This window comes from Ptychodera flava, chromosome 13 (assembly GCF_041260155.1).
Source record: "Ptychodera flava strain L36383 chromosome 13, AS_Pfla_20210202, whole genome shotgun sequence".
NCBI lineage: Eukaryota > Metazoa > Hemichordata > Enteropneusta > Ptychoderidae > Ptychodera > Ptychodera flava.
In genome coordinates, this window is record NC_091940.1 from 31,240,011 (window position 1) to 31,257,258 (window position 17,248).

General features: G+C 38.3%; 1 protein-coding gene across 1 annotated transcript in view; it reads left to right on the top strand.

Moving 5' to 3' along the window:
- Nucleotides 1–17,248, top strand: part of LOC139148149 (hydrocephalus-inducing protein homolog) — a 74,922-nt gene that overhangs the window by 6,185 nt on the left and 51,489 nt on the right. Inside the window, 22 exon segments of the mRNA XM_070719459.1 lie at nucleotides 3,193–3,318; nucleotides 3,724–3,843; nucleotides 4,040–4,174; nucleotides 4,466–4,665; nucleotides 5,303–5,427; nucleotides 5,960–6,018; nucleotides 6,020–6,162; nucleotides 6,354–6,480; nucleotides 6,935–7,210; nucleotides 7,653–7,944; nucleotides 8,318–8,526; nucleotides 9,148–9,248; nucleotides 9,770–10,070; nucleotides 10,282–10,434; nucleotides 10,962–11,065; nucleotides 11,268–11,402; nucleotides 11,575–11,713; nucleotides 12,201–12,313; nucleotides 12,671–12,821; nucleotides 13,358–13,495; nucleotides 13,758–13,886; nucleotides 14,308–14,646. Of these exon segments, the coding sequence (XP_070575560.1) occupies nucleotides 3,193–3,318; nucleotides 3,724–3,843; nucleotides 4,040–4,174; nucleotides 4,466–4,665; nucleotides 5,303–5,427; nucleotides 5,960–6,018; nucleotides 6,020–6,162; nucleotides 6,354–6,480; nucleotides 6,935–7,210; nucleotides 7,653–7,944; nucleotides 8,318–8,526; nucleotides 9,148–9,248; nucleotides 9,770–10,070; nucleotides 10,282–10,434; nucleotides 10,962–11,065; nucleotides 11,268–11,402; nucleotides 11,575–11,713; nucleotides 12,201–12,313; nucleotides 12,671–12,821; nucleotides 13,358–13,495; nucleotides 13,758–13,886; nucleotides 14,308–14,646 (3,615 nt within the window).

Genomic DNA, 17,248 nt, shown 5'->3' on the forward strand with positions numbered 1-17,248 from the left:
TGAAGTTTGGCAGATCATCTTTCAGTCTATTTATCAAAACACCGTTGGGTGTCTCATAAAGTAGAGGCCGTTCATTTTGCATGACCGATAAATTACTGAAGTAAAGCATTGACTTTCTATGAAGTTAAATTGCTTTTGCCTACATGTATGTGTATCACCACGTCTGCGGTAAATGTCATTGATTTCCTATTTTCCTGAAGTTTCTTGACCGTTTTGTACGAATGACAATTAACTCGCACTTTCTCCAACTTGAACAGCCAAGAATCAACTCGCCCGAAACCAATTCGCCCGTTGTTTGAGATTTACACGTTCTACCGCGTACCTATGCACCCTCCGTTGTCGATTTAGTCTAGTAGAGGGTAGAATCGAGACTGATTTTATTGGAACAAAAATATTTCGCTTGATTGACTAACACAGCCAAATTTAAGCATTTTCTTCAATTTTAGAAAATAAGTCATCGCCTTTCCTTGACATTTCCGTTTCGTTTGAAAATGCTCTGTCCCTATAGTCGGTGTGAACGCTAAGGTTTGGCCGTACTGACTGAGATATGGCTCCTTCTTTAGCTATATTTCAGAGTTTCGAAAAGATGTCGCCAACTATTCCTTTCAGTGCACACTGCAGGTCTGTCTACGTTTGCAGGAAAAGCTATCGTTGCCTTCCCAACAAATTGAATTCGGGCGGTTGTATCGGGCCAGTTGGAATGAGTTGGGTTCTGAGTCATGAGTGGTTTGAAAAGGTACCAGTTTTGCACTGGGTAGATCAGAAGCGAAAGGAAGGTTATCAACAGCATCGATGAAATGCCTTTTTTCTCACCGTGTTTTCTCATTTCTCTGTATTTTTTCAGTGATGACAATTTGAAAATAGTAATTTCGTGTCCGCTGATCGTGACGATTTGATAGCTCTCAGAATTCGAAGTACGAAACGTCAGTGCCTCCGGGCCATGCCAGGCCGCGGGAGACAAGACAACACATTTTCAAACTTTGAGTCATGCCAAGTTTACTTTCTCGATTGGATACGTTGAGGTCAAAATACGAACTTTGCCATCGATTAACGATTAAAAACTATGGCATTTCAGCATTATTTGAAATTTATGATATGACTGTCCTTTTCCGTTTTATATTTCTTGAGAAAACTCTACTATGTGCCCACTTTAGTCCGATACCCCCCCCTGAATAATGATATTATCCGTATGACGCATCCAAATAAATGTGACTGAACAGTGACGTATGTCTGCTTGTGTCATGTCAAGGCCGAGACTCGCACAGGGTGTACTACGAGACGACATCGACTTTGCCTCTAAGCCGAGGTTGTCAGAAATATATCCGAGAAAAAAAGGTCTTCTTCGAAACCACGAAAGCCGTCGATAAAAACTGGAGAGGTTTATATGGCTGACAGTTGAAGAATGTTTGTACGTGACAAATTCCCGCCACGCCGCGGACCAGCAGCAACGACTATCCACACAATAATTTCAACTTGATAATCAGCTCATACATGGAACCGTCAGAAACCCAAACTTTTGTCTGTATTACTTGTAGTTCTCACAGAATTTCGCTACGACATGTCGGATAACAGAACCTCGAAGCCTGGAAGTTTTACAAGACTAGTAGAACTTTTTAGAAACTACATCGGTGCACGGCCGATAAAATACGGGTTACTTACACAACTGTCTATTCTCACTGTCACTCTAAGAATACGCATCTACTTTAAAGCGGTCGGTCGGCAAATCGGTTTCTTCGAAACGAGATTATAAATTTAGAGACTTTGAATTTCACTCAAGGAAGCCGTCCGTTTGATGGAAAATTGTCGAAGTACATGCTTGAGGTAAGATGACATATCGCTCGATGCGTGTTAAACGTGAAAAGGTTCATGTTGTACATCATATAGAAAACTACGCACATTGTAAACCTCGACGTAAACTGATCACTTTATGAAAATAAAAGTTAAAAATACGGATTTCACCTCAATGCCGGACGCAAATTACAGTTTTTGTGAGACAGTGGTAATGACGGCATTTATGATGACAACGCCTGCGCCTGTACAACGAAACGAAGTCAAAGTCATGACAGTACCTATCGTTTCTCTCCTGCACTTTTTCTTCAGGGAAAGTCTGTCGAATTTGGTTGCTTCAACATGTTCCCTAGGCAATGGAATTTACCTCAGCAATTCAACAAAAACTGGCAAAAGCAATGTAACTTTACTTGTAAAAGTTAATCCTTTAATGTACCATCGTTCACGCTATATGAACGGCTTCTGCAATAGTGTTTTGTCTAGGGGACACCGCATACGCACCCCGCAGTGTTTTCGATAAACAAACTGCAAGATGATCTGGTGCACTAGCAATACTGTTGCTAATTAATTTGTGATATAGGGATATTCGCAGCGGTTTCCTTAATTATTGTCAGTGTTTGTTCGTCTAGCAAGGAGGCTAGAATACTTATGTTTGGGTCAGTTTGTTGTGTTTCATTGTGTTCGGTCGTTCTCTAAGATTGTGTACTTGTGCATTTATGAGTGTGCCGCCAATTTTGGATTTCTTTTGTAAGGGATGATCGGTTTCATCGTGAATAAATTATTTAGTGTTTGGTCTTTTTCTTCCCAGTTCTTCAGGAGTGCTGTTTGATGTCTTTTGTTTTGATGTGTGGACTATATTTGGTAGCAAATATCAATTTATTTGTGTTGTTGTTGTGCGTTTGTTTGTGATTTAAATGTGTTCTTCGTGTAGCGTAATTTGTTTCCGCATTGATGTTTGATATTTCTTGTTGTGGATATTCTCGCAGTAATAGCTTTTCATTAAATGTTTTGACTTTGTTGTTGAAGTCTTCTTCATTGTTACATGTCCTCATGTACCTTAATGTTTCGCCTTTGATTAGGCCCTTGAAGGTTGATTTTGGATGACATGATTTTCTATGTAGGAACTGGAATGTATCTGATGAATGTATTTTGACCTGTATAAGGTCAACGGTCGGCTAGACGCTACCAAATGATCTAGGCTAGGACAGCGTTGAACGTAATGTGAACGCGGACAAAAGATTAGCTTATCTTCTCACATTCTGCCGGATTAGTTCTGGCCGGCCCTGGGCCTAGATGTGAACCCCATAATTCTCTCTTCCAGATTCCAATAAATTTATACAAAGTGGACTGAGCAAATTATGTCAGTCTACTTATGCTAATTATTTCTAAATATTCTTGTTTCAGTTCTCACCAACATTATTCATGAAAGAAATGGCCCAGACGACGGATGAGAAGCTATCCAACACACATGAAATGAGACTTCCGATGATAATTGAATTGCTTGACATGGGTGAAACCACTCATCAGAAGGTAATTTCCGCATAATTTGTTGCCGTTCCCCATCAGCCCACTAGCTGTGTACCCCAACATAATTGCTTTTGAATCAGTTACAGCAATGATAACTGAATCATAAGGGTGCAAGTCAAGCACGGTTACTCTACCCCAAAGAGTAACCATGAGTCAAGGAAGGATTTTGAAAAATTAACCATAAGATTATCAGTATATTGTTATTTTTGAAAGATGTTTTTATTTAAAGGAAAGAGTTGGCATTAGGTAATGATGTGTTTTGTTTTCAGTTGAATCTGAGCTTTTGACTAATGTACAAATTGCTGATAGATTAATCTAGTAGAACGTGGCAGTATTGCCTGTAGATTGATTCTTCCATGTTGTTTACAACACTTTATCGCTTACATTTCTCACCTTGTTCCTCATCAGTTCACTCAAGTTGATGTCGATGAGCCTATGTTTCAACCGTTTCCTTCGGATATAACATTTCAACAATATGAACCTTGTGAAATGTATGAAGTACCACTTATACTCAGGAACAATGACAAGGTAAGTATCTTCTCTTTTGCTGTCAGTCATTTCTGAAAGCCTGGAGTCAGTGAACCGGTTAATATTTCTGTTTTTGAAAAGAAAAGAAAAAATTTACCTGAACTCAGTAAACTTTGTATTTTTTTATTTCTTTCCACCTACCGGTAAATGTTTTATGTCTTCCCTAATACATACTGTGATTGTATATCTCTCATAGGTTCCCAGACTTGTTAAAGTCTATCAGACAGATTCTCCATACTTCCAAATTATCAGTCCTCCCAATGTTGGGCACAAGGTTGCCCCAGGGTGTGCCTCTGTCTTCAAACTGCAATTTACTCCTGAAGAGAAGAAGGTAAGCCTGTTATATCATACTCTTAAAGGCTTATAAATACCTGCCATGATTTTATTTTTGTGTCATTCATAATCATACCAAATAGTTTAATTCACTTTGTTTCTTTGATCTATTTGCGTACCTGTACACACTGAATGGTCCACAAATCTTTCGACATAAAATGACATATGCAAGTGGCTTCTTTTTTTCATTTTACATACATGTGTGAAACACATGATATACAGTTATTTGACAGTCTTGTAAATGTTAGTCTTCTTCTGTAACTCATCATGATTTATTCTGTCACTGCAGGATTACACACATGAATTGATATGTATGACGGAGAGGGAGAAGTTTATCATTCCTGTCAAGTGCATTGGTGCCCGTGCAATGTTGGACTTCCCAGATGAAGTCAATTTTGGTGTCTGCCCAGTCAAATATGCATCCAGCAAAACTCTGCTAGTTAGAAACATTGGCAACAAAGAAGCTAGATTTGGCCTCAGTGCAGACAAGTAAGTGATCGTAAAAGTGTCCCTTTTTCATTTTAATAAAAATAATACTGGCTATGTTTGAAGTAGATTCTGGTGCTCCCTACTTGTAAAAATACAATAAACCCTTACACAACCGACGTTAGATATGATGATATCATTTTCAATAACAAGGAATAAAATAATACAGAGTGAAATTAGTGCTACAAGGTCAAGTCATAGACAGTGGAGAGGAAGACCACTCCATTGTACAGTCGCTGACATCAAATTCAACTCTATAGCCTGTCAAGAAAGTTGTCTACCACAGCTGCTTAAAATTGATAATTTTCCAAAATTGATTTAACAAATGTGTTGTCTTGTATTCCAAAGCCATTGCTTTTGTAGTAACTGAAGAGTGTATAGTTTAAGTGTGTTGTTGATGTAAGGGTTTATCTAGCCATGCATGATGAAAAACTTGTTCCCAGGTCCAAATGTCATCCACCAAATAAGATGACGTGGCTGATTTCATCAATATTAAAGCTATTACAAGTAAGACACGTTAATAACTCAGTGAGTCCTATCATTGAAATAGTAATCTTGATAAATGTGATTTGAAATGCAGTTTTCAATAGTGTACTGTACTGTGTTTGACCTGTGACCTATGACACAATTTAACTTGCAGATCATACACAGTCAGTCCAGAGAATGGTATTCTGGCCATCAATGACAGTATGCAGGTGGAGGTCACATTTCAACCAATGAAAGTGGGAGACCACGCCGGAGAACTGGTCATTCATTATGATTCTGGTGAGTTCAGTGTGTCCCATCAGTTTACGTTTGGGTTACTTGTGTTACAATAATGTTACGTGTCGTGATGATGGCCCGACACAAGTTTTATAGACATTTCAATTTAAGACAGAGTTTAAATGTCTTGTTTAGTAAATGGTACAGTAATCAATAGCACTGAATGTTGGTGAATTGGACAGAGTACTTGTGCTGGAAAAGGAGAGGACAAATGATTTTAAGAGATCATAATCATCATCATTCATCATTTTATTGTCATATTTTAAAATGTAAAGTAACATAATACAAATCATATGCCACAGAGTACAGTGACAATATTGAATTAGGAAAACAGCTGTGAGCTAGTTGAGCCTGGCCACGTTAACTTGCATGTACAATTACTAAAACCTATTGTGGACTACTGTTATTTTGTCTCCCCTGTCAATGAAAAAAATAAATGAAACACAAAAACAGAGTTGCAACATGTATACGATGGGAAAATTCTTTGAAGCTTTACCTAAATATAAAGTAATCACTCCTCTCATCTTTCCCCCAGGTGAAGACATATTTGTGAGTTTATACGGGGGCGCTGTTGATGCCAACGTCAGACTGGATCAAAAACACGCTGCGCATAGAGAACACCTACATCTCAATGGCTAACCAAAGAACTGTGACCATTGCAAACAGGAGTGATGTTATAGTTCACTACCAGTGGAAACCATTCGCCACACAAGAGGAAGAAGACCAACAAAAACAGAGGTATAACTACCAAGGATGTTTTATCTACCCTATTTGTTTTAAAAGATAATTATCCCATGACAAATTTATCTTCCTTTAATAGAAATGTACAGACAATTTTAAATGTCTCAAGATGTACATATCATGAATTGTCATCAGTTTCCCCATTATGACGTCTTGATGATAAAATTCTGTTTTTTGTTCCAAAACAGATTCTGTCACGATCTTACTTCCGAAGAAGAAATGGAAAGAGACAGGTTTCTAGAGGAATGCATCACAGACCCGACACTCCGGGATAAAATGTCTTTGCTGACAAGAACCTTCAAAAACAGGAGGAGGGTAAGTCAGTGTTGATACTATAGTAGAACTGATCATCAAATATAAACATAGCGACCAAAATTCAGTGTCCATTGTCCCCTGTATGCCAGATACACACCAGGGGGCAAATGATTTTGAAGTATTGGTCAGTCAACTTTAGACAAAAGCCACAAGAAGTAATACCTGACTTGAAGCATGTGGTGATGGATTTGGTAAAATGACCCTAGCTCAAAAGCATGGTAAAAGTTGTTCATTACCAAAATCGTTAGTAATGAACAAGTTTTACCATTCTTTAGATTAATTTTGAGTCACTTTATAAAATCAACTACAGAGGACAATTTAAGTTGATCATTCAAACAACATTGAGAAATTGCAGATCGGTTGTAATAAAAAAACCCAACCCAACAAATTATTATTGTTGACATTATTGACAACATCAACTTTTGACAATCATAATTTTTTTATCACTTCACAGCTGGTAGAAAGTGACCATATGCTATTTTCCGATGACGTATTTACAATTGAACCAGTGGAAGGCGACATCTGGCCCAACACCTCAGCTGAAATCAACATAGTCTACAAACCGCAAGAAGCCAGGCCATACCAATGTACGGCGTACTGCGACATCACCGGCAGAGAGTCTCGGCTGCCCCTGCGCATTTACAGCAATGGCATTGGCCCAACTGTTCAGTTCTCCTTTGATGACCTTGACCTAGGAAATATTTTCGTTGGATCAGTACACACATATGAGGTAGGTACATGTATATATACAGGAAGTAAGACATAAATATTTTTTTAAACGCATCAGAATTTGCACACAGCTAACAATTTGTGGATGCTATCAATGCCACCAACTAAAAGGATTTGTTAAAGGGGAGACAATACTGAAGGTACAATTTGACATTGTCTTGGGGGGTACTTGTATATATTCATCATTAAAAGCCCCCTCAGGCAAGCACTGATTTCTACCTTGAGAAGGATGTGGCCCAGTATTGTTCACATGTGCCAAAGTGACTGTCTTTGTTGAGCCACAGTCTTTTGTGGCTGAACCACTTGAATCCTGATAACTTATGTAAAAACAGTCTCCACTCTCAACTGAAAGTATTGAAGAAAGCCTTGAAAAAGAAGAGAAACAAGGAGAGATAGATGGAAACTTTTTTTATGAATGCTTCACATATTCTTTTCAATGACAGGTTGTATTGGCCAACAAAGGTGACATTGATGCTCTGTACAACCTGATTCCGTCCAACTCAACATTTGGTCCCAAATTTACATTCAATCCTAGTGAAGGCATTGTATTACCCGGTGGTCATCAAGCCATCCAGATCACCTTCTGTTCACCCATCCTTGGTGACTTCAACGAGGACTTCTACTTCAATGTGGATGGCTCCCCTGACAAACTGAAACTCAACTTCAGAGGCTGTGTTATTGGGCCTACTTTCCACTTTGATGTTCCAAAATTGAAGTTTGGCTCTGTGTCATATGGTAAGTTGCAAAGCAGTGAATTGTGGTAACCTCATATGACTTAGTAGCTTTGGTGATACTAGTACATTTCTCTTCCAGGCTATCACAACCTTGTCAATATTTCCTCTAAAGTTTTATACCAGACATGGAAAACATATTCATACGCTTCATTTATCTGGAAGGGAGGTGTGTAAAACAGACATTAATCAAGATCAAAATATGATGAAGCTTTCTTTCTTGTGTTGTTGTGTGTAAACATAGTTAGGTATAATTTTGAGGGTATCCTGCAGAATGTTCGTAAAAGCCAGCCTTTTCATATACTGCAATATTTGGCCACAAAAAATAGTAGTACCGGTACTCCCAGTTCTAATTATTTCACATACATTCCTCTCAGGATTCAAAAGCACACAGAGCGCCACTCTGGTCAATACGTCACTGGTACCAATGACCTTTCACCTGCGTGTGCCCGGTGACGGCACAGGAGAGGTTATAGATGCGGCAGTGGATGACACACTGAACAAAATACCCAGTCCCAATGCCATGGAGTTCAAAATCATCCCCAGTACGGGCACCATTGATCCTCAGAGTGAGAAAGAAATCAAGGTAGGATTTACTAAGTGTATGTTCAATATAAATCAGAACATAACGATAGTCCCCATTGGCCCACATGCATTTAATGGGTAATGTTGCACCAATTGTCATACAATAAATATTTCTGGTTAATGATTTCATATTTGTTTGTACCATACAGTCTGTTGTAGGCACATTTGTCTGTAATGTTCAATAGAATTCATTGTTTACTGTGAAGCACTTATATTTTTACAGAGTAAGGTATCACGCTGTGTTTTTTGCAAAACTTCAGGGCTTCACATCTTTTTTAGGTGTTGTTTTCTTATTCTCTGAAAACAAATTATCCAAGTAAGGCACAAGCCTAAAATTACAACAAAATAATAATATCTCAATGATATTTCTCGCATTCAGTTCTGATAAATATCTGGGGAGAAAAAGCATAAAAAGCCAGCAATCTTCTCGATTTATTCTTTGTTTTTGTGACACTGCATGAATAAATCAACAGAAAATAACTCAACACTCATCCGTGCAACCAATTTGATACAGGAAGACAACCAAACACGCATTGATCTCACCAGACTCTTTGGAGTCATAAAGGAGATGATAGCCTTGAATACTCATGCATTCATTCTCTGTACCATTTCACTTGTGCAGGTTGAGCTGATTTCCAACACCATCAGGAAATATGACATGTCTCTTGTGGTGGATATTGAAGGAGTTGGAGAAGAGATACTGTCCCTTCCGATCTCAGCCAAGTGAGTTGTTATTTCAACTGTTCTGACCTGTTTCACCTGAGTACATTTGAAAAGACGTCAACTCATCCGGACCATAATAAGACAATGGCTTTCTTTTGACATCGTCTGAGCCTTTGTGTCTGGATGTGTCTATTGCTGTCTGCTTTTTCAGGTTCAAGAACACCACTTACCAGTGACTCTTTCACAGTTCATGCCTTTAATCTGTTAACCCCAATACCCTGTACTCAGGTCAACAATCACCATTATTAACAATGAGTTCAGGCAAAACCAAGGTGGTGAAAGGCTTAATATTGCAGACAGCTACTGTAACCATTGTCAACTGTTGTACTCTGTCAGTGTGCCAGTATTGATTATCAAAACCCCCTAGCCCCTACTGGCGTTGAAATTATTGGGCAACAGTCATTTGTCTAGATCCGAAAGAAAGTCACAAATTACAACATTCCCAACACAGAGCATGTGCACTCTGGTATTCCATGTAAAGAAGCTAAAATTATGTATTTATCAATTGTATATTTTTACAGGTGTGTGGTGCCTGCCATTGCCATCGTTACACCCATACTGGACTACAAGAGGTGTTTCTTGAACCATCCCTATGAACAGAACGTACAGCTGTTTAATGATTCGGACCTCCCAGCCAAGTATGATCTGCTGCCGCAGGATGTGGACGAACTCACGCCAATCCTGTACAGCAGTCCACAACCCAGTGGTATCATCCAAGCGCACAACGTAGTGGAGGTACCGCTGGTCATCACGCCGCAGTCTCTGGAAGAGCTTGACATCCAGTCTTACTTCAGCATCTTTGGAAGTGTTGAACCACCAATGGTAAGTACATCCCTGTCTATGCTGCTTAATGTAATCATATGTGTTTGAGTATTGCAGAAACCATGATACAACGTTATGGCAGAAATTTCTTCTGATTACATCAAGCCTTTTGTCAGCACCTACGGTATGTCAGTCTTGTTCTCTGTGCAACAGAACAGTGCCCGGTGAAATGTATCCATGTAACCCAACTATGTACTTTTGTCTCTAACAGCAAGTCCATCTGTCATGTATTGGAGAAGGCCCAGTGGTGCATGTGAGTCCCACTGAGGTTGACTATGGACAGACCCCTGTGTTGACAGACACCTATCGCACTGTGTTGCTGTCGAATGAGTCGCTCATCCCAGCGCCTTTCACGTGTCACATGGTGAGTGTAATTGAATGTCATATTCCTAAGTTTGGATTGGGGCTGATCTTACTCAATAATGACTATTTTGACAGGTGTTTTAGAATGATTTCTCCTGTAATATAAAATATTATCGACTTTATTGCCAAATACAGTGAAACCTGTCTATTAAGGACACCTTCAGGAATGAAAAAGTGTCCTATATATAGAGGTGTCCTTAATAGACAGGTGAAATTCTATTCAAAGTGTAACTTTTGGTTGGATAAATCTGTCCTTAATAAAGAGGTGTCCTGATTAGAGAGGTATTCATAAGTACAGGTTTTACTGTACTGCTTTTCTCAAAGTGTGTACTTTCATCTGAATCAGATAATGTTTCAAACTTAGTTTTCAATGATCTACATCAGTTCAGCTGCAAGGACTTGGCAAATTCAGATCTACAAAATGTATGGTAATGTCATGATGTGATTCCACATACATTGCACAATGTAAATTAAGTTGAATTGAAAAATATAGCAGTATGTGCAACTCACATGTGTAATCATCTACAGGTACGACCCAACTCTGTTTGGAAAGTTGAACCAGAAGAAGGTGTCATACCTCCTGAAGAAACCATTGAGCTCACAGTCACATGTAACCTTGATGACTGCATAAGGTCAGCATCTTCTCACTTCTTCTCACCTCTTCTCTAATCTCTCCTTTGATAACGATGGGTTTGGACAAAACCATACTGATTGAAAGGTTAAAGTTCATCCAACGGCATGCCTTTATGTTGTCTGATAGTACAAAGCCTTGCAGTATTTTGATTAAGTGTAAGAGAATTAACCATTTAACATTATTTGTACGTCTGTTTGCAGATTTCAAGACAAACTTGCAGTAAGTTTTGTCAACAGTCAAGTCCGCACCATAGCGGTGTCAGCTTATGGCCACGGTACGACAATTGTGTCAGATCCTCCACTTACACCTGCTGTCGACTTAGGACCTCACTTCAGGTGAGTTTTTCTTCCATCCACCTTGTAGCCAAAACAAATAATTCAAGGATTTGCTGTAAACTGCCTGCGCTTTCAAACAAAAGCCTTGATGTAAGCCGCTCTTCCCATCACAATTTTTCTGCATCCCCATTTTAACCCTGCGTACCCTATGTCGTTTCTCTTTCCCTTGCAGTAACAACCCTTGTACGCGTATCTTCAAGTTGACGAATAGAGGTCGACGTCATCAGCAGATGTTCTGGAGCACTGAGGGATTTCTTCCGATGAAGAATAGAAAACTTCCAGAGATAAATCCAAAAGATGTGAAATATCAGGTCAGTTTTTAATTTCTTCTCGAGAGAACTGCAGACTTGAGTCTGAGTGAACATTGTTGCCAAAAGACAAACAACTAAAATTATGTTGATCATCGCTTTCTTCTCTATAGATTTTACCTGTACATTTAACTCTAACAACATGTGTGTACATGTATATCATACAAAGACTGCATACATTTAATAGTTTTGGACGCCAGTAAAAGTGTTGAAAATGGAAAAAACTTGACATTTATGTTATGTTTTCAAAATGCATGTACATTGTATGATAGTGCTTTCACTATATAGTTCAGCCCAATGAAAATTATGAAATTACATTTTGCAGAATTTCATGTGAAGATGTTTGTGGTGTGGTGATTTCTGAAATCTTACCCTACCAGTCACACATCGGTACATATACTGTACAGAGTACAATGATAAATGACAATTATCAAAACCTTTCCTTGTTTTCTAACTTCTCCTTTTGTTGTTTTTCAATTTTGTCAAACAGCGTATGCCCAGGCCACCCCCACCACCGAGACCTGTGTTCACCTTGACACCATCACGGTTTGAACTGGAGCCTGGCCAAAGTATTGATGTCCTACTTGAAGGAAGTTCAGATTTGTAAGTTGTGATGTTTTTATTTCATCCCTTCATCAAGACTTGTTTCACTTCCAATCCAATGTGCTTGTCAAATTTGTGACATATGTGGCTCTGATGATATGTACATATTGCATAATAGCCTTCATAAAGCATAATTCATTCTTATTCACAATATATACTCTTCTCTGATAGTTTCCCTTAATCAAATTACAAAATGGGATACTAACTAGATAGAAGTACAGACTATGGAGACACAGCGACAGGGCCACAATCCCCATGTTGTATTTTTTAAAATAATATTTATAATTTTTGAATGTCTGTGTTTGTTTTTTGTTGATCCGTGATTTACCATACCAATCTGTTCCTTTTTCATTGCAGTCCAAAGGTTGTGAAGGAAAAGCTGATCTGTCACGCAATCATCGGCAGAGCCAGTGGCAAAGAAAAGATCATGAAAACAGACATCAGTGTGGAGTTCATCAGTCCACTCATGGAATTCTCCACAAAACAGATTGCATTCAGAGTAGAAAAGGTAATGATGTACCAAAGTGAATTTCTTCCAGTTAAAGAGACAGTAGCTGTAACTTTTGGAGATTTCTTTCACTGTATTTGTTTTGCATGTCAATTTCAAATTCTTGTCCTGCTTGCCAGAGCATGTTAAAATAACTGCAAATAGCTTCCAAACGTAACATCTATATAGGTAGAATTCACTGTTATGCTTACTTTGAATTCTGGTCTGGACCAGAATTCACTTGTCAACAATAACAACTCAGTTTACATGTCCAGAGACTGAGTTGACAAGCTGAATACTGTGTATATCAACATGCTTTGGGGAGTGGAACAAGAAAGTGTACTTGACATTAACAACAAAATAAATAATGGAAAAATCATTAAAAGTTACAGCTACTGGCCGTTTAGGAATACATCATCAGAAATTAGATTTCTTTCTTTTTGACTATTTTTATTATCTGATAGATCAAAATGAGAGTTGTTTATGGGTAAGTGTTTTTACATAGATGCTCAGAAAATGCCTTTACTCACATTCTATTGCTGTTCTGTTCATTACAGGGCCCTGATGACATTTTGGAAAAGCAGTATGGAGAGTTTGAAGTACACAATGTATCATCCTTGCCCTTGAACACAACATTGTCACTGGAACAACCATTCCAAATGATCCTAGATGACGGTCAAGAAGTCTCAGAGATGGTAAGTTGGTTATCTCTTTTTTGATTTCAAAGTTCAATGTTGACACAGACACCACAGGACTGGGCAAGAATTTTGTAGCAAAAAGTTACAGCCAGTCCAAGAACTCTAATTGTGTTGCTATAGTTTATATTGACTTATATTTCGTCAAGATGTACAGTCACCAATATTGGAAATGTGGGCAAAATCTACATTGAAAAGATTGTGACATAAAAAATTCTTCAGGGTGCTTACCAAACTTTGCTTTCCCTTTTTGTGATTATAGGAAATTAACATGGAAGTTGACCAGTTCATGCAAATAAGAGTTGTATTTGACCCTGACTACCAGGAGGACAACTACACCAGGACTGCTGACCAGCTGATTACCGTGTCTTACCAGGAACACCCACATATTGTAAGTGTAAGCTGTATGTGAGATACTGCCCAATCAAATTATGCTTCGTTTGGTTGACTTCAGCTCTGGTTGTCAAGAAAATCATTTTAAGATTTGTTTTAAAGTTATATGTAGAACCATGTAATTCCAAATATCCAAATTGAAGAAAAACAACAAGAATTGTTCCAGGGACCTTTTACAGGAATGAACTGTCCCAAATGCATGCATAACGCAAAACTTTTCGATGGTGAAAACTTTATCAATTTTGGCTCAGAAAATTTTTAATCTCCATTGCATTATTATGATATAACCATATTCAGACCTTTTCTGTCATCATTGATGTATTATTGGCTATGTTATTCTGACTTTAATCTCCATCAACTGTGAGCCCTGTGCGTGTGTATCTACACACATATCATCTTTATATCATCGTTGCTTTCAGGATTATGTGAACTTGATTGGAGAAGTGTTCTTCCCAAATTTGACCTTTGAGAGAATGACCGTTGACTTTGGCTGCATTTTGAACGACACTGAGGTGACCCGCTACGTGAACATTGCAAACGACAGTCCCATGCCGGTCAAGTACCAGTGGTCCTTCCTTGAGCCAGAGACTCCGATCACCATCTATCCGAGGATGGAGGCAGAGCCCCTGGTGGAGGAGGAATTCGAGGAAGGGATTCCGGAAGCCAAAGTTGAGATTGTTGAGGGTAGTGAGAGAGACGAAGAGGAAGAGATGGAAAAAGAGAAGGAAGAAGATGAAGGATTAGGAGAAGAAACAAAGGTAATGATTGTTATTTTGATATCTCACAAGTTATATCCTGTTGCTGGGAAAACCACCACATTGGTTAAAAGTCAATACCGTAAAATTCCCAATTGAAGCCGCGGCTTGTATTAGAAACATTTTTGAGGGACCCCTGGGACCACGCACTGAAGTCATGGTGCGGCTTCAATTACGTACATTTCCTGTGTTTCGATATTTTTCTCAATGCTCACCAAGCATTGCAGGGGCAATCGCTATTGTTATGCAAATTAGTACCAGTGAATTTTGCGTGAATAAATTACCCGCATAAAAAGCCCCTACCCTAGTGTAACTCCAAAAGAGAAACGTAGTGTATTTGGTCGTTAAACTTGGTAAAATTCCTTTTAGATAATAAGGAAACTATTAAAAGATGTTAAAACAATGGGAAACTGGAGTTCCCTTCAGGGAAAGACACTAAGGGTTGTCCGATTGCCCGGGGCAAGTGAAAGTCGCGTTCGGGCAAGTGAACCTCCGATGCCACTTGCCCGACGGGACAAGTGAAAAAAATAATTACCTAGAAATCTAATTCACGAGAGCGATTTTCTGGTGAGGGAACACGGACTTAAACAACAAAAATAATCATATTATGTCATTGTGAACATTTCCATAAGATTTTTCATAAAATTGCATGAAGAGTTGACGAAAAGAATCATATATATAATAATCGCTGTCAATAAAATCCAGTTCAAACAATACACCGGTACCCGTAAATTACCGTACGCTGATTTTGCATATGAAAAAGCTGTTCAGCTGGTGGAACGTACGTTCACCAAAGTTCATTGCATTGACTGTGAAGTTACAGTGTCTCACAATATGTCGATACAGTAAAAAAAGAAACACACAGCGGTTTTTGTGCTTTGTATGAACTTTTATAATAATGTAAAAATAAAGTCCAGTGGTTAAAAATCACCACATAAAATTGGACTTTTACTAAAACGTACTCTTCAATGTTAACTTGTTGAGGGACAGTGAGTGGCAAGACCGCATGCAATGAAGTCATGAGCAATATTTGGTGTCAACGGGTCAAGTCTTTGAATTTTCAACAAACACTGACTTAATTTTCAGGTCAATAAGCCAAAAGTTACTTGTCCGTGGCGACCAACCTCTCTGTTTGTGAATTTTCCCATTCTAAAATGACTGTCAAGAAGCAATTGGAGCGAGTTTGACATCGAGAAATTCAGCTTTTACACACATTGAAAAACACCGACGCCTTAGGTTGTTGATTTTAATTCTATTTAGTCTGCGCATGAGCAATAATAAGACCACCTAGGTTATTAGAAAAACATAGGATACTGGTATAGTGCAATGGCAATTCAAACTTTATAGGGCTGGTGTATGATATAAGCGCAGTAAAAACATGACAAAGAAGTACATTATTTTTCAGAAGCTTCAAAACATTCCTTTACAGCTACAGATTTTTTCTTTCTGTATAGATAAGTTAAAACTTTTAAAAGCAAAAAGACCTTGAAGGTACAATTGAAATGGCTGTTATTATTCGTACATTAAGCCCCAAGAAAGTAAACATACAAACATATGAACTGTTAGAATTTTTTCTATGAATATGAAAGCCCCACTAGCTGTAAATCTTGAAATTTGTTGACCTAAAAAGGCTTCCTATTTTCTCTGGTTTTCTTTAAATTCTACCCATTTACAGGATAAGCTTATAGTCTTTTACTGCTTTACAAAACATTCTTTAGTGAAAAATTGGACAAGTAAATTTACATTTTAACCGTTATTATGATTTCCCACCATACTAAAAAGAAAACAAAGCATGTCCCAGTTGAAAACATTCAACACTATGCATTACATTGGACTACTCTGTTGTTTCCGTGAATATTCAAATGCATATATGCACGGTGTACACTGGTTTTGCTATATTTGCATGGGGTGCCATTTTACATTTGGGCACATATTTATTATTTTTCTTGTTCAAAATTGCACATGCAGTCTCACTGGGCAGTTAACAATACTTGTATTCCAACCCCTGAAAGAGCAAATTCCAAAAAACTTGTTTTAGTTCAGAAGTAAAATCACATAAAGAATGCTAAAAGATACAGGTAATGGGGCTTTAGTAATTAATGGAATATAAATGAGCCATCCAGCACGCTTAGAAGTGTGAAGAGAACCCTATGAGAATGTCTGACATTTTCTCATGATAACATAATTTTCAAAATAAAGTGAGTGAAATAAAAAACCAATGTTTTAGCTTTTTTCAAACACATAAATTATACTGGGCAAGTGGTTTTCCAATTCGGGCAAGTGACTGAACCCCCTACTTGCCCGAAGGGCAAGTGGATAAAAAAATAAGTGTCTTTCCCTGCCCTTGACAGCATCGTAAGGAAATGACACCTTTTCTCAGTACTTTCTTGATTCGCTGACATTGCTGACCCCCGTCCCCTAAATAGAATAGTCTCACTAAGGTCGGCCATGTGACCAGCACTGCAGCGCATGCATGATGTCTTTGCTTCAAGTTTAGGGGTTTTTGGACGCTGAAATTTCACAAAAATGTCACTTCTGTATTCAGAGATTGTACAATCAATTTCTTTGGACGTGTAAGTCGATTTTGAAAGCGATAGAAGATCAA